At 41.9% G+C, this 26,962-nt stretch overlaps 1 protein-coding gene across 1 annotated transcript in view; it reads right to left on the bottom strand.

Moving 5' to 3' along the window:
- Window positions 1–26,962, bottom strand: part of CSMD2 (CUB and Sushi multiple domains 2) — an 842,922-nt gene that overhangs the window by 619,953 nt on the left and 196,007 nt on the right. The window contains exon 3 of the mRNA XM_036743760.1: window positions 20,379–20,573. Coding sequence (XP_036599655.1) covers window positions 20,379–20,573 — 195 coding nt within the window. The remainder of the gene's footprint in view (window positions 1–20,378; window positions 20,574–26,962) is intronic.

Raw genomic sequence — 26,962 nt, 5'->3', positions numbered from 1 at the left:
ATGTTTCAGGTACATTTAGCCCATATCTCTAACTAGACTGTAGGTTCAGGAGGTCAGGGACTGTGTGCAGAGTTGTAGCTATGACTTCTTGTACCTGAAACAAAGTCATTTGCTGGTGGTCTGAGAAACAAGATAATCTGACTCAGAGTCAGTTGTAGCACCTTTCCCCTCTCCCCGTGGCATGGCTGATTATCCCTGATCTTCCAGCCTTCTGAAGGAGGCAGAATTGTAGAGACAGCAGGTGTTGGACAGGGGGAGCATGGCCAAGTGAGTTCTAGGAAAGGTGCCACAGTGATGGGATTCTGGGGGATGGAGAGGGAGGGGGTCACTCAAGAGATGTGGCATACAGTAAAGTGAGCAGGATGGACTTTAGCCATGGTGAAGAAGTGCACCCCAGAAATACCGGTCCTGTGGGACAAAGCCATGCCCTTCCCTACTTTCAGCTCTGATGGAGTGTTATGTCCCTTTGTGTCCTTGGTGACACGAACACCAGAAACTACTGCACTCCCAGTCAGCCAGACCAGTAATTTTCAAGTCATCTTTGATTCCTTTTTGTCTCTCATGTCCTACAAACAATCAATCCTGTCGATTCTGCCCACGGACTATCTCTTGAATCAGTCTCCTCCTCTCCTCTCCCACTACCACTGAGGTCCATCTGAGGTCCTCAATACCTCTCACCCAGTCTATGTTAATAACCTCTCCATTGATCTCCTTTGTTCCAGCCTCTCCCCTCTGCAATCCAGCCTAAACACACTGACAGAGTAATCTCTCCAGTAAACTCAAGCACTCAATATTTACTAAGCCCCTACTCTGCTAGCCTCTGAAGCGGGGGGTGGGGCTGGAGGAGACACAAAGATGAATAAAACATAGCCTATGAACTCAAGGTGCTTATAGTCTAATAATGGAGATGACGCATACAACTCTCTATAGAGGTAGCTAGGGGACACAGTGAGTAGAATGTTGGATTTGGAGCCAGGGAGCTCTGAGTTCAAATCCTACCTCAGACACTTACTAGCTGTGACCCTAGGCAAGTCACTTAACCTCCCTCAGTCTTGGTTTAGTCATACATAAAATAGGGGTAATAACACCACCTGCTATATCACGTGTTGTTGTGAAGATCCAATGGGATACCTATGGAAAGAGCTTTGCAAATCATAAAATGTCACATAAATGCTTACTCTTAAGACCCCAAGTTGGACCTGATAAGGTTTGAGAGAAGCACAAAGTGTTCTGAGCTCAAAAGAGGGAGAACTCAATTTCCCCCTGAGAACATCAGTGAGGCTTCATAGAGGATGTGACATTTGAGTTGGACCTTGAAGGATTCCAATAGGCAGAAAGAATGGAAAGATGTTGTCAAAAAAGGAAACATGATGTTCAAAGTGACAAATGCGGGGGACCCTGGGAAATACGTGGAGCTGGTGATTAGTCCATTTTGGCTGAAGTACAGAGTACCTATAAGGGAACCGTGGTAGACAAGACAGGAAAGATCATATATGGCCTTGGATAAGATGGAATTTTTTCTGGTACATGACGTAGAGAAATTGATGATTTCTGAGGAGGGGCAGGATATGATCAGAGTTATGCCTTAGGAAGATGGTTTTGGGAGCACGTGCAGGCTTGACTGGAATGGACAAGCAGAGAAGCCAGTTAGGAAAATATTATCATCAGCCAGGTCGTAAGGACTAGTCCTGAGTTTTACTGTGGATCATATGGAGAAGATGAGATGGACATAAAGGATACTGTGGAGAAAGGATAGTATTTAGGGACTCATTGGAGGTAAGCTCCTTGAGGGCATGGGGCCTTTTGACTTTTGTTTTTGTATGGCCAGCGCATGGCCAGTATCCTGGCACACATTAAGTACTCAGTAAATGCCGGTTCATGGATTGATTGCTCAGATGTTAGGGTAAAGAGAGGGAGTAAGGTTTGGAATGAGGTAGACTGGATGGAGGGGTCATGCCACTAACAGAAGTAGTGAAGGCAGAAGAAGGAGCATTTTGATGGGGTAGTGAGACATAGAGGTGAAGATGTCATATGAGCAGTTGGAGAGATGAGTCTGGAGGTCACAGTTGAAGGCAGAAACATCCATATCAAGAATAGAGAAGAAGCAGCTAGGTGGTTCAGTGAATAGAGCTCTGGATCCGGAGTCAGGAAGACCTGAGTTCCAATCTGAATTTGGAAACTTACTAGCTATGTGACCCTGGACGAGTCACTTAACTTGTTTTCTTCATTTTCCTCAACTGTAAAATTGAGATGATAATAGCAGCTATCTCCCAAAGTTGTCATGAGGATAAAATAATAGTTGGAAAGTGCATTGGAAACCTTAAAGCACTATACAAATTCTAATTCCTGTTCTCATCCTCTTCCTCCTCTTCCTTTTTGGAGAGGGAAGAGAATGATTCTAGATCATCACTAAAGTCTCTTCAAACTTTGTCACTCCATGATTCTAATTTGCATAAAGGGCTATCTGTACCTATTATCTCTAGTGGATTAGGAACTCTTTGAGGTCAGAGCTGTATCCACATTTGTGGGCCTCCCTCACCATGGAGATGTCTCCACCCTTGTGGCTGGCCCCCTCACTCTGCCTCACTTAAATCCAATTCAGGTTCCAGTCAAGAATCACCTGTGATGCCATTGGTCCTTTTCAAAATGAAGGACAAACCACCTACTGGTACCCAAAACTTCCATTTGAGGAAGTGCAATTCCCTTTGATATGTTCTCTTTCTCCATTAGAATATAAGCTCCTTAAGGGTAGGGTCCATCTTACTTTGTTCTTATATTCATGTTCTCAGTGCTTCGGGTCTGCATTGCACATTTAATAATTGCTGCCAATTGTATGATGGTGTCTCATGTGATATTTTTCCCCTGTAATTTAACTTTGATCCATGTTTCAGGTACATTTAGCCCATATCTAACTAGATTGTGGCTTCCTGGCATGTAGCAAGTACCTAAAAATGCTCTCTCTGTCTCTCTCTCTCTGAGTCTATCCATCCATCCATCTATCTATCTATCCATCTATCCATCTACCTATGTCTGTCTATATCTGTCTACCTATGTCTTTGTCTGTCTGTCTATCTATCTATCTATCTGTCTGTCTGTAGTCTATCTGTCTGTAGTCTATCTATCTATCTATCTGTCTGTAGTCTATCTATCTATCTATCTATCTATCTATCTATCTATCATCTATCTCTTCCAAACTGTATTTCTAGATTTCTCTATCATGCCCCAGGAACTTTTTTATCCTACAAGATCACATCAGCCCTGTAACTCATACTTCAGCAGATACCCACTGTCCCTGGGGTCCTTCCTTCCTACTGACTGGAAGACAGAGATTTCTCATCTCAGAACCTCCATTTCAGAACAGAGCCAAGGTCAGGAATCTCTTCATTTCCAACCTGGCTGAACTCCTCTGGACTTCTCCATCATGTTCTCAAGCCTCCCTCCAACCCCTGTGTTTTTCTGTTTCTTCTTGTATACTGTCTTCCTCTAGTAGACTGTAAGTTCCTTGAGGAATAGGACTGTCTTTTGTTTTTCCTTGTATCTCCTCCAATACTGAGCATGGTACCTGATACATAGCTCAATAAATGTTTATTGAACAACTGATTGACTACCATGCTTCCATGCGTCCATGTATCAATCTATCCATCCATATTTGTACCTCCTGAAGTACCAAGCACAAAGCCTTGCATGTTGCAGGTGCTCAGTAAAAGTCTATCTAGTTGAATTAAATTGAATAAGTGGGTAAACGAATGAATTAAATACTATTTGGATCAGAGAGCTCACCTTGTGATCTTAGGCATCATTCCTCATGGGATCATAAATTTTGTTCATTGAAATAAAAGATCTGTAGAACTCTAACACCTTACTCCAGTTGTTGGACTGGAAAGAGATACGCTAGAAATAGCATCCCCACACTTTCCCACCATGGAAAGCAACAGAGGCACTTATGATGAAAGTGCTCCAGTGTTGCCAAATTCATGATTTTTTTCCTTCGTGGTGCTGTTATCACAAGTTGCTTCTTGGGATTGGTCAGGGCCTGGTTTCTGCTGTCAAACATTCACCTCTATCCAGATGACACTGTAAACCCTCTACTATACAGCCTTTCAGTGTGAACTATCTAGCCTGGTGTTAGCAATGAACAGAGCACTGGATTTAGAGTTAGGAAGACCTGAGTTTGAATCCTGCCTCCGACATATACTTCCTATATGACTCTGGGCAAAGTCACTAGATCTCTCTAAGCCTTAGTTTCATCATCTATAAAATGCAGATTAATAATAGGACCTATCTCACTGGGCTGCTGTAAGGATCAAATGAGATAACATATGTATAGTGCGTTGTAAGTTTTAAAGTGGTATATAAGTGCTAGCTAGTTTATGCACGGCCATTAGCACAAAGCTAATGTTCTATCATTTATTACAGAAAACAAAGAAGGATAGAGAAATCATGCAAAACAAGTGTCAAGATCACTCAAATTAAGTCAACATATACCTTGGTGTTCTGTGACTTCATTGTCAAGGCAAGTACTGTGGAGGATGGAGGAAACTTTGTTGGGCAATATGTTTCAAAAGCAAATAAGGAAAAAGGTCAAAAGTCTTAAAATACTTTCTCCAAAAAGAGAGTCATCTGCTTAGTCATACACATACCTTATTGTGTCAAGCTGACCCTGGGTTCTCAAAAGCTGGACCAGTGGAGTGCTAGGTCAGGCAGGTCCTACCAAACTGGAAAGCCTTCAAATATAGTCCTGGGGACAGGATGAATTTGCTGTCCAAGGACCATCAGATGTGGAAAAACAAATCATTAGTAAGCTGGGCACTAGATGGTGGATTCTTTGGCCATGTCAAAATATGAAAAATGAAATTGACTCTATCTTACTTACTTAAAAGACAGTAAATGGCTGTTTCCAAATGCAGCAGCCATTTCAAAATTGGCTCCACTCAATCAGAGCACAGACCAGTTAGAGCAGGTCAAAATCAATACCAAGTGAGGAGAAAAGATAAAGATGAGAAGATGTCACGTGTGATTATAGCAGCTTTGACCTGACCTTTTAAAAGAAGCTGTCAACTCTGAAAAATGAGAAAAGAAAAAATAACAAAGCCACTGACTTTCACTATTAACATTCCGTAGAAGATTTTAACTGATGCGAAGTAGTCGGCACCACAGGGAGGCCAAATGATGGCAGAACTCACGTGAACCAGCAAACACTTACTCCTTTTGCCAAGGAGACAGATATGATGGCCAAGGTGAACACCAGTTTAGATACACTCATTTGCAAATTATTACAGAGGTGCAAGAATGAAGATTTGGGGCAGTGTCATCTGACAAAAGAGCAAAAAAGCAGGTATGGAGAAAATCTTGAGAAGACCTTGGCATAACACGTGACTAGGCAGCTCATCCTGTAAACATCTGTAGATGATGCCGTTATATATAAGCTTCTTGAGGGCAGGGACTTTCTTTCTTTTTCTTATTTGTATCCCCTTAGCACATAGCGAGTTCTTAATAAATGTTTATTGAATTGAATTTATTGAATGGAGTTGGAAGAACAACAAACTTGAAATAGACTTCCCTCTATTTCTACTTTGATTTGTTATCATGACTGATAATAATAATAATAATAATGATTAGCATTTATGTAATGCGGTAAATTTTGCAAAACATTCATTTGAGCCTCTCAAGAACTCTGTGATGTAGGCACTTTATTTTTCTCATTTTATAGATGATAAACCTGAGACTCAATGAGGTTGGGATGCCCAGGGCCACAGAGCTAGTATTGAAGTGGGAGCTGAACCTAGGCCTCTTAAACTCCAAGGCCAGCACTCTAAACACTATGTCACATCGCCTCCCTTAGGTTGGACCATCTCCTGATGTGTTATGTCAGCAAACAGCAACGGCACCAAAGAAGACTGAGCTGGAAAGGGCAAGATGGCCTTGATCATAGACAAAGAGAAAATCCATGATGGGAGTGTCAGCATTTTTAAAGAAACTCACGAAATGAATTCCAAAATGTCTCAAAGATAGAAGGATTCCAAAAAAATGGAAAAGATCCCTGATACGATAACTACCCACCTCTAAAAGGTAACAAAGAAACCATCAGCAACTACTAGCCAATATATTTACTTTCTAATCCCATAAAACATTTTGAGAAAGGTCTATGCATGCATGGAAGGTATGTTTGATGAAAACATGGGAAGGGAATGTGTCAGATTTTCCAATAATTATCTGTAGCAGATCACATTTTTTCTGGTTGTGTAATTGATTTAAAGGCATGGAAAATATAAAATATTGATGCATCTAATAGTTATTGATTTCTAAAAACCAATAGCAGAAAATGCATCTTTGAAGACTCTTTGTAAAATCTCTCCTTTACATATATTAAATTACACGAGATTGTATGACAGATGTGACTATGGAGATAACATTGTTCCACAATCCGCTGAGTACCGATATCAAGGGAAGCAAAAAACAAGGCGACATATGTTCACCTAGGGTGTTCATCAGTGTCATGAAGAATTCCAAATAGAATCCAAACAAATTTCCAAACAGAAGGAAGGAGAGAAAGGAAATAAGTGAGTAATAGAAACTTGAAATGCAAAATAATCTGCTAGATAGTAAGAAAGTACCTAGATGCCCTTGAGAAGTTCACACTAGTCAATCCATCCACCACCATGCATTAATTAAGTGACTATTCTGTTCTAGGCACTGTACTAGCTGCTGAGGATATAAAGAGAAAAATGGAACAGTTCCTGCCCTCAAGGAGTTTACATTCTATCAGGGAAGATAGCCTAAGTATGCACAGGATAGATACAAAATAATTGTAAAGTAATGTTTCTAGGGGGCCCTAGTGTCTGAGGGATCAGGAAAGGCCTCGTGATTGAGGACTAAAGGAAATAGGGATTCCAAGAAGGAGAAAAAAGGGAAATGTGTACTCTAGTCTTGGTGGACAGCCTGTGTAAAGAAAGGTATGGATTTGAGAAAGGAAGTGTGTTTTTTAGAGTCATTAAGAGGAATAATATATAGTAAGCCTGCAAAGGTGGGTTGGGAGTCATGAGGCTCATAAACTGAATGGTAGGTTTCTGAAAGAACTAGGACAAAGAATTCCTGAACAACTGTCAGTCATCTCTGAAAGGTCAAACAGGTACTATAGGACTAGAGAAGGGCAAAATGACCTGATTTTCCAAAGAGGGAAGAAAGTAAAGTAAAGTCCTCAAACCACAGGCCTGCCAACTTTGAATTCATGGAAGAATATCTTAGAAGACATAATTAAAAGGATGGCTCATGAGCAACTAGAAAAGGAAGCCAGTGTGTTTTCATTAAATCACTTCATACCAGACTAATCTTATTTCTTTTTTTTTTTGACAGGTTTACTGGTATGTTGGGAAAAAAATCTGTAAGCGTGGTTTATTAACATTTTAATAAACTATGTAAAGAAGTCTTTCACGGAGTTCTTCTAGAAGAAAGGAAACAGTAAAGAAGCACTTGCTATTTATCAGGCACTATGCTAAGCACTTCACTTTACAAATGTTATTCCATTTGATCATCACAACAACCTTAGGAGATTTTTGTTGTTAGGTCATTTTCAGTCTTGTCCGACTCTTTGAGACCCCATTTGGGGTTTTCTTGGCAAAGACACTGGAGTGATTTGCCATTTCCTTTTCCAGCTCATTTTATGGATGTGAAAACTGAGGCAAACAGGGTTAAGTAACTCAAGTCTTCCTGATTCCAGGCCTGGCACTCTGTCCACAGCTGCACTTATAGTTTACCAACATTTTAATAAAGTACATAATGAAATCTTTCATGGTATTCTTTTAGAAGTAAGGACAAAGGAAACACACATTTATTAAGCACTTGCTATTTCTTTATCAGGAGGCAACAGTGGATGGAGTGCTAGGCCTGGAGTCAGAAAGACTCATCTTCCTGAGTTCAAATCTGGCCTCAGACACTTACTAGCTGTGTGACCCTGGACAAGTCACTTTACCCTGTTTGCCTCAGTTTCTTCATCTTTAAAAAAAGCTGGAGAAGGAAATGGCAAACCGCTCCAGTGTCTTTGCTAAGAAAACCACAAAGGGGGTCATGAAGAGTCAGACATGACTGAAAAATGACTGACATTTTTCAGGACTATGCTAAGCATCTCACAAATATTATCTCTCATTTGATCATAACAGCAGCCTTGGGAGATGGGTACTATTATTACTGAAGAAACTGAAGCAAACACAGCTTATATGATTTGCCCAGCGTCACACAGCTAAGTAAATATCTTGAGGCTGGATTTGAACTCATGGATTCCTGACTCCAGGCCCAGTGCTCTATCCACTGTGCCATCTAGCTGCCCCTAGACAAGGTGGGAGAGATGAAGACTAGCCAACAGTATAGCTAGATGAATTTAGAACTAGACACAAAGCATCGTCATCAATGTTTCGAGGCCAGCATGGAAGGAAGTCTCTCGTGGAGGGCTCCCAGCGAGCTTTGGCTCCATGCTGTTGAGTGAGTACTTTTATCAGTGTCTTGGATATCTGGATCAAATGGGAAAGGACTAAAAGCTAGATGGAATAGCTAATGCACTGGATGATGAAACTCACATTCTAAAAGACTTTGACGGAGGTTAGGACATGGGCCAAAAGTAGTAAAAAGAAACCTAATAAGGATAAATCTTAAATTTTTCTTGTACTTCGATTAAAAAAAAATCAACTTCACAAGTATAAGATGGGGAACAGTTCATCTGAAAAGATCTGGGAATTTTTGTTATTGAGTCATTTTTTCTAGTTGTGTTTGACTCTTCGTGACCTCGTTTTTTTCGGCAAAGATGCTAGAGCAATTTGGAATTTCAGTCTCCAGCTAATTTTACAGATGAGGAAATTGAGGCAAATATGGTTAAATGACTTGCCCAGGGTCACACAGCTAGTAAGTATCTGAGGCTGGATTTAAATTCAGGAAGATAAGTTTGCCTCTCTCCAGGGCTGGTACTCTACCCACTATGACACCTAGCTGCTCCATGATGCAAATTCAGTTTGAGTCAGCAGCATAGTACGGCAGCTAGAAATACTTTTATGATCTTGGGGCACATTAAGAGATGCAAAGAATCTTGAACACAGGAAGAGATGATTCTGCTGCCCTCTGTGCTAGTCAGACCTCAGCTGGAGTATTGTGTTCAGTTCTGGGTGCCAAATTTTAGGAAGGATATTTATAAGCAGGAGAATATACAGAGGAAGCCAATTGTCAAAGATAAGGGAATGCAGAACGTGTCATGTGATGATCAGCTGAAGGAATTTAGCCCCAAGAAGAAAAGACTTGAGGGGAAGAGATAGTTGTCTTCAAGTATTTGAAAGACAGTAATGCAGAAGAGGGATCATGTTAGTTCTGTTCGGCCCTGGGTGGGGGGGCAGAACAAGGAGCAATTTGTAGAATATATAGAGAAAAAACTGCCTAACACTGAAGTGTCTTATGTGTCTTAAGTACCAAAAATGAAACAGACTTCCTTTGGATATTAGTGTTTCTCTCTCCCTGGAAGCTCTCAGATAAAGGCTGGTTGACCAATTGTTGTATATGTTGCAAGGGAATTCTTGTTTGGATATGGGTAAGACTAGATAGGTTCTGAGGTCCTTTTCAATTCTCTGATTCTATGAAGAACTCTTTATTGATGAGGAGGTTCTGAAAGTGTCATCTTCTCATTGGAGATAACATATATCAAGCCCGGGAATTCTGTCCTCAGAGAATACCACTCTAATTCTGCAGAGATTGGTTTACCCATTTACACGTGAAAAACAAAGTGGATAAAAAATGAGTGTTGCCCAGACTAAGCCATGCAACTGGAAAACTAGCCTGTCAAGTTAGTCTATATATATGAATGTCTTAAATAAGTGCTACAGCTGGATAACAATCTGGACTCAGATTTGGAAGATGGGCTTTGGTTAAAAGGCATTTGTGAAGTTGTATACCATTAACAATGTTCCTGAATTTTGGAAATTATAGGTGCAAGTCATAGAATAGGAGGATCTAAGAAGAATCAATGTCACAAATAACTCAAAGGGCAATAGTCAATCAATCAATCAATCAATTAACATTTATTAAGCACCTATGTGCCAGGCACTGTGCTAAGCATTGGGGATACAAAAAGAGGCAAAAGACAGTCCTTGCTCTTAAGGAGCTTACAATTTAATATAGGACACAGCATGCAAACAAAAATTTACAAAGGAAACTGTAAGTAGGAAATAATTAAGAGAGGGAAGACACTAGAGTTAAGAAGGATTGGTAAAGGATAGGGTTTAGTTCAGACTTAAAGGAAGCTGATGAGGCCAGTAGATGGAGTTGAGGAGGGAGAACGTTTTGCCATGGCCAGAGAGAATGCTAATAAGTTCCAGTAAGTGTCACAGAAGAGATTTGAACCCAGATCTCTCCTGACTCCAAGTATAGCCTACTTTTTAGTATGCTGGATACTAAAAGAACCAGAGGAAGGCCTCTGGTAAGCTGGGTTGACGCTCTGTAGAGTATTTATAGAAAGACATGAGTAAAAGTTGTTCAGGATGAGAAGTCATGGAATTCTGCGCTGGGGGAAGAAGCAATCACCTTGAGGAGATCAGAGATCCATCTAAATGTCTTAAGTACCAAAATGAGCATACAGGAAAGCTTTGGAGAAACAAGGAAACATGGGGAGAGCGTTGGATTTAGATTTGCAATCCAATCCCACCTCAGCCACTCGTTATCTTTGTGACCCTGTGTCAGTCATTTCTTTTCTGTTGGTCTCTTTTCTTTATGTGGAGGTCCCCTCTAGTTGTAACTGTGATCCTGTGATAGCTTTTTCTGCTTAGCCTGACTTCATCCCACATGCTCAGCCTGACTATCCCACAGGATACAGGATTATAGCTTTAAATCTGGAGAAGCCTCAGAAGTTATCCAGCCCTATTCTCTCATTTTGCAGATGGGAAAACTGAGGCCCAGAGAGGTCAAACGACCTGCCAAGGACAGGTACTATGTGAAACAGCCAGGGTCTCAAAGCGTGTCCTCCTACTCCACATACAACATACTTTCCACAATATTAGAACAACATTTGCAGAGGAAATTGGTAGGGGGAGTTAGAGGTTGCTTTCCTTTGCCTCACCTGGTGTGAAATCCTGTTCTGACTTCACAACTACATCTGTATTTTTACTCCAGGTAGTGTGTAGTGTACAGACAGTGTGAGGTTGTGAAGTCTGACATCTCAGACACCCATTGCTTGTCTCATTCAGATGTGAACAAGCTTCACCACAAACAGAACCTTTGAGATCAGCAGTGGGGTTCTGAACCTCCACTAGACAAACGGGAGGCTTGTAAATGTCAACTCCTTATAAGAAGAGATTTCTGGGTTAGCAACAATGAGGGACCATGCTTCTGTCATGCTGCTTGCCAGAAAGTCTCCCAATACCGGCTCATTACTGCAGTTAACTTTGGCATTAGCTACCCTGGCATCAAATAGAATACTGAGATCCTCAGCCCACCCTCTGGATAATGTGGACATTAGTCACCTGGGATAGAGCATGGCTCAAACATTAGGGGCTTTTTACACGGAGGCAGAGTCCAAAAGAGGGAATGGAATAGGATTAGATTAGGGATAGGGTTCCAGTCCATAGTTAGGTTTCAGAAATGTTTTCTGGGTGAAGCTTTTAAGGGGCCCATACATGACTTGCTTATGATGTTGACTTTGTTTTCATTTTTCCCCCATTAGCCTCCTTCATTATTCTTCCTTTCTTTTAATTAAGGTGGTCTCAGATTAAGCATTGTCTCAGATATATTCTGAGAGCCAAGCATCATCAGTCACTGACTACTGACCAGTGCAAGCTAGCTCCATTAACGAGAAGCTGCTCCAAGCTAACTCCCTACCCTAGCAGCAAAGCATGCCCACCATCAGATGTAGCTCCCTGACGAAGAGAGTACTCATGTAGGCAGGGAAAGAGCGTTCTTATTGGTCCTGAAGAGGAAGGAAAAGGGGCATGGTTTCTATTTTATTATTCTGAATTTAACAAACACCAAATTAGGTGAGCTTTTTCCTATACACAGAAGATCAAAAAGGAGGATTGTATATGCGACTGGGAATCTGCACCATGACATATAGCTTATTTCTCTAAGTATACAACACATGCGACATGTTACTTTCAAAACTGTCCTGCTTGTCTGTGTTTCCTATTACTCTTACTTCTGTTCTTGTACTTTGTTGACCCCTGTTTATGACTTTTTTCTTTCCATTTTGGTAAGTCTATTGCTAGATTCCTCCTTCCCCTCTACCTCCCTGCCAAACTCCTCAAAACTGAGAGAAATTCAAAATCCTCAGATCAAATATAAATAAGCAAAACAAATTTCTGAACTATGTCTGAAAAATTTCTGTTTCATTATATACTTTGAATTGATCATTTCACTCCCAGGAGATGGATAGTTTGTTGGTCATAGTGTTGCTTAAGCTTTTCTTAATTGTTTTTTTTTTATAATATTACAGCATAACAACATTATATTTTTTTATTTCTCATTAACGGAGCTAGCTAGCATGGGTACAATTCAAGTTCTGCTCACTTCGCTTACTCTGTATCAGTTTACACAAATCATCCCAAGTTTGTCTGAATCTGTCCCTTTCATCATTTCTTAAGATACAATAATATTCCATTATATTCACCACAACTTGTTCAGCCATTCTCCAACTGATGGGTACCATTTCCACTTCTTTGCTACTTATGAATCTTTTTCCTACTTCTTTGGTCTCTTTGGGATGTAGGCCTAATAATGAAATTGCTGAATCAAATGATATTAACAGTTTAGTGACTTTCTTTTCAGAATGGTTAGATCAATTCATAGTTCCACCGACCATGAATTAGTACGCCTATGGGAAGGTCCAATGGTAATGCTCATTCCAGGGAATGTCAGTCCATCTAGTTGCCTATGTAGCCAGTGGCCCATGAATTTCTATGAGGACACTCTTGAAGTAACCCTTCATGCTGGGTCAGGAGTAGAGGCTTGGAGGCCATGTTGTGAGTCAGATACAGGACGTGTTGGAGGAATCGACAACTTGCCTGCCTCAGTACAGTATAGTGGCATGAACACTGGATTGAGGGTCAGTGGGCCTGGGTTTGAATCCTGACTCTGCTACTTTTCAGCTGTATGTGACCTTGGGCACATTATAGAATCTCCCTGGGCCTTGGCTTTCTCAACTATAAAATGAAAGGTGAGATTGGATGCTCATCAATGTCCCAGCTTTCAATCTGTAAATCTACATATGGTCTCTTTTCCCAATGCTTCAATCTTTGAGTTGCTCAATCAGTAAGGAAAGTAGGCATCTAGGATGTAATCTTCCAGTAAGGGCACAAGCTGGGGCAAAGGGAGCATAATAGCATATCTGCTATGATAGAAAGAAATACTCTGAGTACACTTATTGATACTACTTCTTATTGGTATAACATCCCAGGTTAAATCGAATAAAAGACTTCTTTGGTAGCTAGGATGTACAATGTTGTGTACATGAACAGCTTCCACACAAAGAACTCCACTGATAGGGAACTCATTGTCTCTCCAAGCAGTTCCTCTGACTTTTAAATGGCTCTGATTATTAGAAAATTCTCTCTTAACATGGAACTGAAAGCTTCTTCTCTTCTATCCATTGCTCCTACCATAGTTCAGTCCTCTGAAGCTAAGCAAAACAAGTCTAATCACTCTCCCAAATTACAGCCCTCCAAATACATGAAGACAAATATTTTGTCCCTTCTGAATCTTGTCTGGTCAGTTTAACATTTGTATCAGTGGCTTACATGAAGGGATCGATAGATAATATACTCCCCAAGTTTGAGGATGACTCAAAGCTGGGAGGTAGAGTTAACAAGCTAGATGAGAGGACTGGAATCCAAAAAGCTCTCAACAGGGTAGAATGATGAGTCAAATCTAATAAGACTAAATATAATAGAAGTAAACCTGAGATTTTTTTTAAGATGCAAAAAGAATAGGATGGGAGAGGCATGAGCAGACAACATGTAAAAAGTTTTTGTGGGTTTTAGTGTATACAAACTCCATATGAGTCAATAACACGATGCAGTAGACTAAAAAGTTAATTTAATCTTCTGCTGCATTAGCAGAAGCATAATGGATGGAAACTTCTAGATGTCTCGGTGTCCCCTGGGGCACTTGCCTTCAGGGACAGAAAGCTGGAAGGAAGCCCAGCTGCCCACAAACTAGAATCTGATCTTACAGGCCTTGTCAGTCCTTGCTCCACACTGCTGTTCGAGTCTGGGAATCAGGAATAGTTGATAAGGACACAAGCTGTACACCTGTACACCTCTCCCCACCCCACACTCCAACCAAACTTTTAATAGAGGAGCAAGAGCTCCAAGACAAACCTCCCAGGACCGAAGGCTCTGAGCCACCCACACTCACATACCACACTTCCTATGGCAAGGCATACTCATCACAAACATTGCTTCTCCTATGTTGCTTCTTCTGCTCTGGCAGCTTCTAACCACCTCAATGATGTATACAACATACCACAGCCTTCTGCCTACTTCTTAATGCCCTCCCCATCCTTCCTTGAGAAATCTCAAAGTGTCGCGTGTATTGCTGTGGAGAGTGAACCTGCCCAGGCAAGCAAGGATACCCACATCTATTCTCTCGGCTCAGCCCCACAGCAGCCTGATCTCCTGAAAGAATGAGAAGCGTGTGATCTGGCCCTGTCAGACTAAAGCTGTAATACTGTATTCTGTTCTGAGTGCCACGTTTTCAGAAGAGTATCTATATTAGAGAACCCAGAAGAGAGAAAGGCCTGGGGACCATGCCGTATGAGGATCAGTTGAATCAAAGGATCTTCAGCATGAAAATGAAAGTGGTTAGGAACAGTGGCTCCATAAGGTTGTCCTAACATCTCTTTCCAGACTAAGTGCTTTATAATTATTATGGAGCCTCTCCCCACACTCTTACATTTCAGCCAGACTGATCTATTTTGTGTTCTCTAATCATGACATTATATCTCTTGCCTCTGTGCCTTTGAAAGGACCCTTTCCTCCTGCTGCACCCCTTCCAAATCACCTTGTGTTTACTTTGTATATATTTGCATACACTTATACACGGGCAACTAAGTGGTACAGTGGATAGAATACTGACTTCTGAAAGACTCATCTTCCTGAGTTCAAATTTGTCTCCAGACTCTTACTAGCTGTGTGACCCTGGGCAAGTCACTTAACCCTGTTTACCTCAGTTTCCTCATCTATAAAAAGATCTGGAGAAGGAGATTGCCAATATTCTAGTATCTTTACCAAGAAAGCCTCAAATAAGTTTCATCAAGAATGGGACAAGGCCGAACAACAACCAGGTGGTACAGTGGACAGAGCAGCTGGACTGGAGGGAGGAAGACCTGAGTTTAAACCCAGCCTCAGACACTTACCAGCTGTGTGACCCTGGGCAAGTCACTTAACCCTTTTTCCCTCAGTTTCCTTATGTGTAAAATGAACAGGAGAAGGAGGTTGCAAACCACTCAAGCGTCTTTGCCAAGAAAATTCCAAATGGAGCCACAAAGAACTGGATACAACTGACACAAATGAAAGATGACCCTTCTGCACACAAGTGTCTCCCCTGATAGGAGGCAAGTTTCTTGAGGGTAATGGACTGTCTCATTTCTGTCTTTGTTTCTCCAGATCCCAGTGCTTAGTGTATAGGAGGCACTTAATAAATGCTTGGCAATTGAATAATTGAATAAATTCAACAGGAGATTTCTCCTGATTCCCCAGTTCTCAGGGCTCTCGCCCTACTCTGCAGAAATTAATATGTATTTACTTCTTTGTGTAAACATCTTATCACCCAGTAGAATATATGTTCCCTGAGGGCAGGGAATATTTAGTTTTTTATTCTGTACACCCAGCACCTAATCACAGGGCCTCTGGTAGTATGGATAGACTATGGAATTTTGAGCCAAGATGAACTAAGTTTAACTTCCATCTTGGATACTTCTTAGCTGTGTGACCCTGAGCAAATCACTTAACCTTCCTGAGACCAAATTTATTTGTCAACGAAATGGGGATAATAACATCCCTCATTTTACAGGGTTGTTGCAAGGCTCAAATGAGGTGAGGTATGCACAGTGTTTCCTAAAACTTACAGTGCTATGAAAATCTCAGCTATTGTTATGTTGTTGGTGTCGTTTAGTTATGTCCAACTCTTTGCGACCCTGTGGACCACAGCATGCCAATCCTGTCCATGGAGTTTTCATGGCAAAGATCCTGGAGTGGTTTGCCATTTCCTTCTTTGAGTTATTTTTATAGCTGTTGCTTAATAAATGTCTGTGGCATTTGGAATTTAGAAGGGGGCAGAAGTTATAAAGAGTCAGCTTTTGGATGAATAAGGAAGAACTTTCTCACAATTAGAGCTACATTTCCTTGGTAGCTAATCTCTTCCTAATTACTAGAGTTCTAGCAGAAGTTGAAAAACCACTTGTCGGTGATGTTGAAGAGGGAGCTTGCATGTCAAGCAGGTATTAGACTATACGACTTCAGAGTGCCCTTCTAGCTCTGAGATGCTGATTCCATTAGCCTGAACTTCCTAAACATCGGCTGCCTTTTAAACTTTAGCTAGAACTCATTAAATACTTTACCAGGACCTTAGACAAGTATTGGGAATTCTCATGGATGCTCAGATAACTGGCTTGTGGCACTAAGCCTTCCTAGTTCTTTCCATGCCCGTTTAGCAGGGTGATCTACTGTTTGCCTGGCTACATCCCCAAGCAGAGCTTGGGTTGGGACCTGTCATGGACTTTGATTCCATAGTACTGGCAGATTTCTTGTGGACTTGAGGAACAGAGAGCAGGGAGCTTGGGAAGGAGGTGTGGCAGTTGGGAAAGGCCACTATAGGTTGGGGGAGGGGCAGAAACCCAATTGTAATAAACTACAGTCAGTAACTGGGAACCAAGCTTATAGAACTGAAAAGGTAGAGGCACGGGCAGGATCTATAGTAAGATCAAGATGAGGATTGAAAGAGAGTGTAAGGGGAGTAGAGAGAAGTAAAATTCAGAGCTTGGCTGTAGTAATTCAGCACTGAGTTAAGTAATGGGGTGTTGGGTTCAGATGAGTTATTTTAACTTGTAACCAAACTTAGCTGCTCTGTAAGGGTATAATTAATGATGAGGAATAATTACAATTAACATTATGTAGGGCTTACTATGTTCCAGGCACTGTACTAAGTGCTTTGCAATTTTTATTTCATTTGGCCCTAACAACAACAGCAACCACTTATTTAGTGCCTATTATGTGAGCTAATCACTTTATAATTATCATCTTATTTGATCCTCATAATTACTCAAGGAATGGTCATTAGGTGCTTTACTTATCCCCATTTTACAGATGAGGAAACTGAGGCAGAGGTTAAGTGACTTGCTTAGGGTCACACAGTAAGTATCTGAGACCAGATTTCAACTTGGGTTTTCCTCACTCCAGGTCCAGCATTCTATCCAATGCACTACCTTTATGACCAGCCACATGTGGACAGCTCCGTCTTCTAATTTTCTCTGAAGTCCCTTCTGTCACTCCCTTTGCTCTTCGTGACTATTGCCAGCTCTAAGATCGTAGACAGATAAGTGATTATTAGAACCAGCTAGGCCTCCTTTCTCAAAGACCAAGCTCTCTCTACTGACCCCATAAGGCTCTGCAGGGAGGATAACAGGATTCTAGACATTTCTTTAAAAAAAAAAAGTTTTATTGAGGTCTTGTTTCTGCATCTACCAACCTCTATAAGGGGTAAGCTAGCCACAAAACCTCAGATTTGTAGTTCTTCCCAGTTTGGGAAAAGGAGAAACTAATGTGAAATCAGCTCTCCATCAGAAGGGAGTAGGTTTCCCAGGACTCTGGGAGTTTTGTGACTCTGGAGAAGAGAGAAAGAAGGGATAGGTGGCAGTTATTACATGGCAGTGACATGACCATGGCAGCAGCCAGTGCCTGCCCCATCTGCAATTCCATTCTTTAGTTCATGAGAGATGACTTCTATGGACAAGCTGGGAGGTATGACTGTGTGTTTGTATTGCAGGAGCTCTGTCCTATAGCAGGAGCACTGAGAAAATAGTCAGGCCCTAACCCACCCTAGCCTTCTGCTCAATTGTGTTTTTAAAAAATTCATTCTGTTAAAAGTACACTCACCAGGTTTAATATTACTTCTCATAAACACCTGTGGCTGAGCCTGTTCTTATGTTGCCAGGTGTCTCTTTGTTTGAGGCATGAGGCTGTAGGGGAAGGAGGGAACCACACAGGAGAGAGGGTCTTTCCTAGAGCAGAGCTGGAAGTTCAAACCCCAGCCTGTTCCCTTCTAACTCAGGGCAAAAGCATGAGTCATTTCATAACTAGCCTTCTAACTGCAGGATCACTAATAATGTGGGCCATATCTTACAAACCTTCCTCATAAACCTGAGCCAAGGTTACTTGGACAGGAATCACTTCCCAACATAACTACTCCTCCTTCCCTTGTAACAATAACAACAAAGGTTTAAGTAAAACCAACTGGCACAGAGATCAAATCTGACAGAGTCTGCAACATTGCATACCCATAGTTCCCCTATCTCAGCAAAGGAAGGAGGATAATGCATTTATTTCATCATGCTTTCTCTAGGGCCAAGATTAATTATCAATGTCATCTATCTTTGTTTTTTGTTCATTTCCTTTATATTATTTTAGTCATTGTATATATTGTTTTCCTGGTTTTGTTTACTTTACTCTGCCTATGTTTCTCTGAATTCCTTATATTCCTCATTTTTTGAGACATAAGCCATGTCACCTTTGAGATATCAAGATGACTACACCCATCACAATGGCACATATCAACAAAACTCTTCCATCTTATTGGTGTTGGCAGTGATGGACCGTCAACATTTTACTTTAGATTCTCCAGGGTTGTTACCCAGGTTGCATTTGCTTTCACCTTTTCCCTTTGTTCTAAGGCTTGGTTTATTTGCTTCCTTGTGGCTACATATGATGACTGATTGGACTCAGAGTCTCCCATCTGGCTATGTTTCAGGCCTTTGAATCTGATGTCCCCAGGGGTGGAAGAGAGTGGGTCTCTTTGACACAGCCATGAAGGCTGGTCAAAACTCTGCCAAGTTGTTTTCTAAAGGTTTTTGATGACTCCTTTCCCAAAACAAAATAGAAACCCTAGAACTCCTGCCCCCAGGTGCCCATAGTCAAATTAATATTCCACATAATTGAGCAGGAACATCACAATATTTGTCACATTAAAAGCCCTAATTTTTCTCGCAAAGGTAGGAATGCCTTCTTCAAGAATCCATATTTACTCCTCTCCTTCAAAATTCTGCTCAACACATCCCTTTTCCAAAAAGCCTCCCTGCATCCCTGGAGACTTGACCACTCCCTTATTTGGGGGCTCTCCACACTGATGTTTGCGCTGTAATCTTTTTGCATTATATTCATTTGCACTAATAGATACAATTGCTTTAAGTTGATCCAACAATTCAATTAGGCAAACATGTGCTAAATTTATTAAGGTCAATACTTATTAAGAGGCAGCTTGGTACAGCATAAAGAGCCCTGGATTTGGAGTCAGAAGACCTGGATTAGAACCCCAGCTCTGCTGCTTATCATGTGTATAATCTTCAGTGAATCATTCAGCTTCTCTGGCACTCAACTGTTTCATTAAATCTATGATCCCATGCTAGACTCTGGGGCTACCAAAGCCAGACTAAAACAATCCCAGCTCTGAAGAACTTATTCTCCACCTGCAGGTGGAATATAACATACACAGAGATAAGAGAATAAAAGAAGATGAAGGAGGGGAGAACAATGACAACTGCAGATATCAAAGAAGGTTTTATAAAGGAAGTGACAATTACTAAATTGAGCATTAAAGAACAGGGCTCACTTGCTTCTTTATATTTGTATTCCTAGTGCCCAGTAAAGTGCCCAACACATAGTAGGTGCTTAATACATGCTTGTTTGACAGTTTGATGAAAGGAAGATTCTGAAAGTTTTGGATGAGGATGGAATTCATCCCAGGAACAGGAGATGACCTGAAAATGTATGGAAACAGGAGATGCAATGCCAAGCTCGGAGAACAGCTGACAGCTCAGTTCAGAGTGAAAGCAGCATTTATGGATGGAAGCAATACAGCTGGAAAAGTTAAGCTGGAGAGTGTGGAGAACCTCAAAATGCCAGCCTAAGGTGTTTGCATCTTATCTAGAGGCAGTTGAGAGCCCTTGGGAATTTTCGAGCAATGTGTTTTGTCTTCTTCGTATGTGTGTAGAGGTGTATATATGTTTTTCCCCATCATAAGAGGTGCCATTGGACCTAGCCCCTCTCACCCTATCCCTTCTCAAAGCTGAGAGGGTTAAATGAGGCAAAAGGGAGAGTTAGGGATTGCTTTTGATCCCATACACAAAGGATATTCAGATAAATACTTACCTCGGCAGGTGGGCAAAGGAAAGTCCCACGTGGCACTATTCTCAGAGCTGGCATGGCAGGTGAGCACCGCATGTCCCTCCAGAAAGAAGCCAGTGTTGCAGCTGTAGCGGACCTTATCTCCCAGGTTGAAAGTTGTGCCCTGTTGGATGCCATTGGGGAGTCTTCCTGGGTTCCCACATGTGTGACTGGGGAGAACTGTTAAGACAAAGAAAGATACATACCATACTTAGTCACTAGCCAAAGCCTCTCATCCTTTCTCTTTCCTCTTACCTTGTCAGAAAGACTCCTCACTAAAGACACTCTCTCCACACAAGCAACAAAATATTGAAAGACTTCCCATTGCCTAAAGGCAAAAATCCAAACTACATAAGGCAGCATTCAGGGCCCTCTACCACCTAGCCTCCACCTACTTTTCCAAATTTCCTTTCTTCAACTAATCTGTAGGTCTCTTAGCTCCAACAAAACTTAGCCATTTATGCTTGGCTGGAATTCATTTACCATCTTCTCTGTTTATCCAAATTCTGCCCAACCTTCAAGTCCAAGTCTTGGGCCTTGGTTGCTCCACCCGTAATGGCTCTTCCCCCCTCTGAACTTCAGAGCACTCAGTCACTGGACAGCCATTCCCAGTGCCATGCATTATCATTCATCTTTTCACGAGTGTACACATCTTGTTCTTGTCTCCTTAGACACCAGTTTCAAAGCCCAAGGCCTGATGAAGCCCTTGGGACTGAATGAAAGAAAAGCTCAGCAAGTTGCATGGTTGTCCCTACAGAAAGACAGCTCATACCTTTTACTAGGAGCTGCTCATCTGGGGCTGAGGTGCCCTGAGGCAGTCTTGCCTCATTGTAAGGCCCTACAACTACCTGCCCACTCCCAAATTTCCAGTTTTACACACTCACATTACACGGTCCTTGCAATAATCACTTTTAAGATAATAAGGTCTCTCCCACTTCTGCATCCTTTGTTTGTTAAAGCAACACTCTAAAAGAGTAGAACACCTTTGATTTTGTCGTTCAGTCATTTTTAAGTCACGTCCTACTTTTTGTGCCTCTATTTGGGGTTTTCTTGGCAGAGATACTAGAGTGGTTTGCCATTTTCTTCTCCAATTTATTTTTCAGATGAGGAAACTGAGTCAAACAGGAGTAAGTGACTTGCCCACACAGCTAGTAAGTGTCCGAGGCCAGATTTGAACTCATGAAGATGAGTCTTCTTGACTTCAGGCCTGGCACCCTATCCATTGTACCACCTAGTTGCCCACCTTTGGTTTAGTAGGGCCTCAAGTACGATATACAAGTTTCTGGCCCGGAGCTCTGCTGTATCCCAAACACTCCAGTGTCAGAGTTTTGGACACAGATCACAACATCAGGGATTTGCCTCCAAATCTACTCTCTGGGTCTCGCTGTCTAGGTTGTAAGTTTGTGAATTTTAATGCATATATGACATTATGTTACCTGGGAGGGGGTGTTTATTAATAGGGAGCTGTTCAGTCCCCAGTTGTAATTGTTTTCAATTAACCGTGTAAACTAAGCAGTTCTGATGGATGACATCTTCCTGATGCTTAAATGCCTAAACCTGTCTCAGACAGGGCCAGCACCTTCAGCAGGCTGCTAAGGAACCGGACTTGGCAGGAATTTCCGAGGAAGGGGGAGGGGGATAGGTGAATCCCAACAACTACAACAACAACAGATAGCATTTATATGGAGCCTTAAAGTTTGTAAAGTACTTTATAAATATTAACTAATTTTATCCTCATAACTCTGGGAGGTAGGGGCTATTATTACCCCCATTTTAAAGGGGCAATAGCTGAACCATGGAGAGGCCCAGGGTAACACAACCCATAAGTGTCTGAGGCCAGATCTGAAGTCAGGTCTTGCTGATTCCAGGTCTAGAGCTCTGTCCATTGCACTGCCTGCCCAGCTGCGTCTTACTTAGACCAGGCTCCCGAGGAGCCATTGCAGATCACAGTTACAGGAGGATCTCTCTTCCCTCATATGCAAGGCTGGATCTACATGTCCAGATGGAAACTTGGGCCACTGGGATTCGAGATGTCCCTATCCTTTCTGTGACTCTGAGCAAATCCCTTCCCCTTCCAGAGGTTCATTTTCCTCATCTATAAAAGAAAGGGCTTAAATTAAGTGGCCCCTAAGATACCTCCCAACTCTACTTCTACGATCCTATGAGGTACAAAGCTTACTATAGATGCTCAGTGCATCTGTTGGGTCTGTGGAGCCTCTGATGGAGGGACAAAGCTCTCTGTGGATGTCCAGGGAGCCTGGCGGAGTATGCTGTTTACAGAAAGAGGGCTGCTTCTAAAGCCAGAGATCTTCATTCCCAACTCCTCATTTCAGACCCAGACATGACTCCACCTCCCCACAGGTGCTATCTCTCTCTGCCTTTCACATGAATCACCTTCCATTCTCTCTTTGCCTAACCCTTTCTGAAGAGTTTGGCCCAAGGTGGGCAGGTGGAGCAGTATTAATTCCAGAAGATAAGGAGCCCAAGGTGAGGGGAGGGAGAGAATCGGGGTAAATGAGCTGAGAATCGGTATAGAACTAACGTTTCATTTTCTGCAACAAGACGCAAAGACCCAATTTAATTAAATTACTAATGTCAAATTTCTAATGAACCTGCTTCGGCTTTGGGGCTTTCTTCCTTGGAAATTAATGGCTGGAACGTCATTATAAATAAGAGTCGATCATTTTTAAAAGTCACTCTCCGATGCTTGCTGTTCTTTACTTAATGAACTCTTAACAATTGGACCACTTTGACCTGTCTCTTCCTGTGGGACCTATGCCATGAAAAATCAGTGCCTGTCTCCCAGGCTCTTTCACCTTGCTGAACCTAAGCAAATTCAGTACCCGGTGGAGACAGGAAAGGCATAGGAAGATGATGCCTGCCAGGAGACGGCTGGATGGCACAATCTTGGGAGTGACTTTTTTTTAAACCTCCAGCCTAATTCCCTATTCTGTGCTTTTTAATAATGTCAAGGACAACATTTAAAGTGCAGGCCTTTGTGATGTGGCCAGCATACAACTTACTGGACCGACGCAAAAGATTAAAGACAGGCTGCTAAAGGAAGCTTTGGAAAACACAATATTCTCTGATTTCCCCTACGAGCTCCTTGGAGTAGATATTATAACCATTCAGGCTCCCCTGTCTATAAAAGCCTCCCTTTGATTGCTTACACAATGAAGAGCAGAATATTTACATCCGACAGTGCATGGAACAATATCGCTAAAGCTTCACCCTACATTGACCAATTCTATCATAGATTAGCTGTGGGGAATTTTATTCCCCCACCCACCCCAAGTGTTCCATTCTTGACGATCAGTACAATGGCCTCGGTGATTGTGTGACAATAGATTTTCTCCCTGGCTGGAATACGACAAAGGTTAAATCATCTTCTTTTTGTTGTTTTTTTAATTGGAGACTTTGTTTCCCATATATGAAGAGTGGTTTCTCATTTCTGGAGGAGCAAGACTGTGATTCTTTATTTCTTTCTACTATCTAGCCAAAAGGAAAGTGTGAAGTAGAGAGAGGGTATCTCTTGCCTCTATGAAGGACAGTGAAGGACAGTGTCATGGTGGCTGGAGCAGTAACTAGTCCTAGCCTGAAAAGGGACATGAGCAGCTCATATAGTCTATTTCCCTCTCTCAGGTAGGGCCATATTGGGTATTTTTTTTTAGTTATGTCAGATCGAAATATAGAATAGGGATCTGAGAAAAAGGGGAAACTCTTGAGAATGTCAGAGAAATAGCAAGACAGATCCAGGATATTTTCTTCCCAGTGTCTGGGGAAGTGGGGAGCAAAGATTTGGTACCATCAAGGGTTGACCACCTTCACCTTGAGAGCCAATTGAAAATATAGCATGAATAATGCCTTCTTATGCTCATCCAGCTAGTGGAAAATCCATAGGGTGTTGAATGGAAATCAGGGCCAGGTCCCAGAGGGGTCTTTTGGGGAAGTGTGACTGGATAAGAGAAAGAGTTTTCTGGGGACATGGGGCAGGAGTTTTCTAGAAGTCCACTGCCCTCTTCCCTGAAAAAGGAGCAGAAATATCCAGGGTCATGAGTTAATGTATGACCTTTTGCCGGCAGCCTCAAAGGGATATAAAGATGGGCAAACAGAATGAGGCTCAGTTGAGCTCTTCCTGATAGAGAGGAGGGTTTTGGTTTGGTTTTTGGAGCTAGAGGCTTTTTGTCCTTGTCCAGGAGTTGATTTTTTTGAGTTTTTCCCCCTAGACTTTATTTGCAGAATGCCACAGTCCTGTGTCAGACTATAGGCTTCTCAGATACGTGCCCCAAACTTCAAGAACAGCCCAGTAGTGCCCCTGGGAACTTATAATCCCCTTCCATTTCCTTTCTGCCTCCATGCTTGTGAAAATGACTGTTAGGATTCGTAGCAAAGCTAGCTTTCCCCCTGCAGAGAAGTTAGTTATCTGGTAGATGAGCATATTTGTTTTTGAGCTAAAATGTCCCCAAAGTAATCAGTGTATATTTCAATTCTGTGTGTTCGATAAATATACACCCCTGTTTTCAAGGAGAAATCTGTGTGCGTGAGAGAAATGTAGTGGGTGCCATCTGCCAAGATACACAGCAGGGAAAAATGCGGGCAAAGCAGAATCCTTAAGAGAGGGCTATTTAAGGCCAGTTTGATCTGGTGCAAGAAGAGGAACACTCTAGGTGCATGGAACTGCTCTCAGTGGTGAGAGAGGAGACAGAGAAGAGCGAGGAGGATTCTGTATCTCCTGATTCCAAGCAAAGGCCTGAAATAGCTGATTTTATTTTCCCTACTGGCCTGTCACAAGATGAGAAAGTCATCATTACTCCATTCATTTGGGTTAAGACATTGTCTCTAGAAGACTCTAAATTGCCGCTATATTGCTTGGGAAGAGGAACACATTAACTTATTTGCAAGCATCATGCCTTCCTACAAGAGGCCTTTCTTGAGCTCCTTCCCCAGTTGTCAGTGACCTCCTCAATCACAAATGACTTTAATTTACTTTGTAAACCTTGTGTGCTTACCTGTGTACATGCTCTTTTCTTAAATCAAATATAAACTTCCTGAGAGCAGGGACTATTTCCCTCTCATGTATGTATCTCCAGGTCTAACACACTGCCTGGCACGTAATAGGCACTTAATACGTGCTTGTTCAATGAATGAATATCTTATTAATTAATTATCACTAGGCGAGAACATCCCTCTGAGAGGATGAATATAGAAATAGGTCTGTTTTGATGGGACCAGGGGTCCAAAAAGGTCTGAGGTGAGGAGGGTGTACTGCTGATGAGAGCAGGTCAGAGTAGATGGCGAAACTGAGCAACATGAAAAACCAAAGAACAGCATGAATGCTCCCAATGCTTGAGGATGGTGAGGAGGAATTGGAAAGAAAGAGGGACAGCTGTCCTTCAGGTCCTTCAAAATCTGGCCAAGGGATGGTTCTAGGGACAGCTAAGAGCCCTAAGTAGGTGGCAGGATGGTTTCTTTAGCCTTGATTTCTTGGGATGGCCACCCATTGTAAAATTTCCAGGTGCTAAGCCTACTCTATATGTCATTTAAATAAGTTCCTCAGTCTTCATCAACCTTCACATATTTTAAAGGCTGTCAGGTGAAGGAGCATGTTGACTTTTTAATCCTTGGTACTAGAAGAGACAGAACAAAGGCTGATGGTAACAAGTTATAAGAAGAGAGAAAGTTTTCTACATGAGATCCTAGCTCTGGAATTGGTAGGGACTTCAGAGACCATGTCATCTAACTTCCTGATTTTACAGATGATGACACTGAAGGTCAAGGAGGTTAAGTGAGCTGTCCAAGGGAAGTATTCAAGGCAGGATTTGATCCTATGTGTCCTCTGACTCCAAAGTCAATGCTTTTTCCTATGTTACATGACATCAGGAATAGCAAGGCACAGATGTGTATGAACTTATGGCAACATGAGGAAGACCTTCCTAACAATGAGAACTGCCCCCAAGTGAAATGGGATGACTCAAAAAGTGGTGAGTTTTCTGTCTGTCACTGGAAGTCCTCAAGCAGATGCTGAATGACTCCTTTGTGAGGCATGCTTTCGTGATGGCTAATACCTCAAATAAAAGGCTGGTACGCTTGATCTCTGAAATGTTTAGAATTCTGTTATTTGTTGATTCTTGAGGTCTGGGTCCGTTTTACAAATGAGAAGGCTAAGTGCCCAAGAGGCTAGTGATTTCCCACAATCACACAGCTAATCAAAGTCAGAGCAAGAACTAGAACCCAGATCTTGGGAGGTCTGTCCCCCTTTCAACCCTGGAGGTTGACACCTTTAACATGATGGAAGGTTGGGACTCAATAAATCATGACTTCATGTTCTCTCTCTCTTTTCAATCTGATGCAATCTGAACTTAGAGTCACAGCATTCTTTCATGAAAGGGACCACAGAGGCATGAGCTGATATCCATTCCAGGAATCTCTTTGTGAAAGGGTAAATTCAGACCCCATTGAACATTTCTAGTGATGGGGAACACAAACACACTACTTAAGGAGGCAGTCATGATGGGGCAGCTCTAAATGTCCTGAGCCTAAATCTGCCTCCTATAAGATCATAGTTTTGC

This window comes from Trichosurus vulpecula, chromosome 2 (genome assembly GCF_011100635.1).
Source record: "Trichosurus vulpecula isolate mTriVul1 chromosome 2, mTriVul1.pri, whole genome shotgun sequence".
Classification (NCBI taxonomy): Eukaryota; Metazoa; Chordata; class Mammalia; order Diprotodontia; family Phalangeridae; genus Trichosurus; species Trichosurus vulpecula.
The sequence above is the reverse complement of the archived record's forward strand: the minus strand, read 5'-3'. Positions and strand labels throughout refer to the sequence as shown.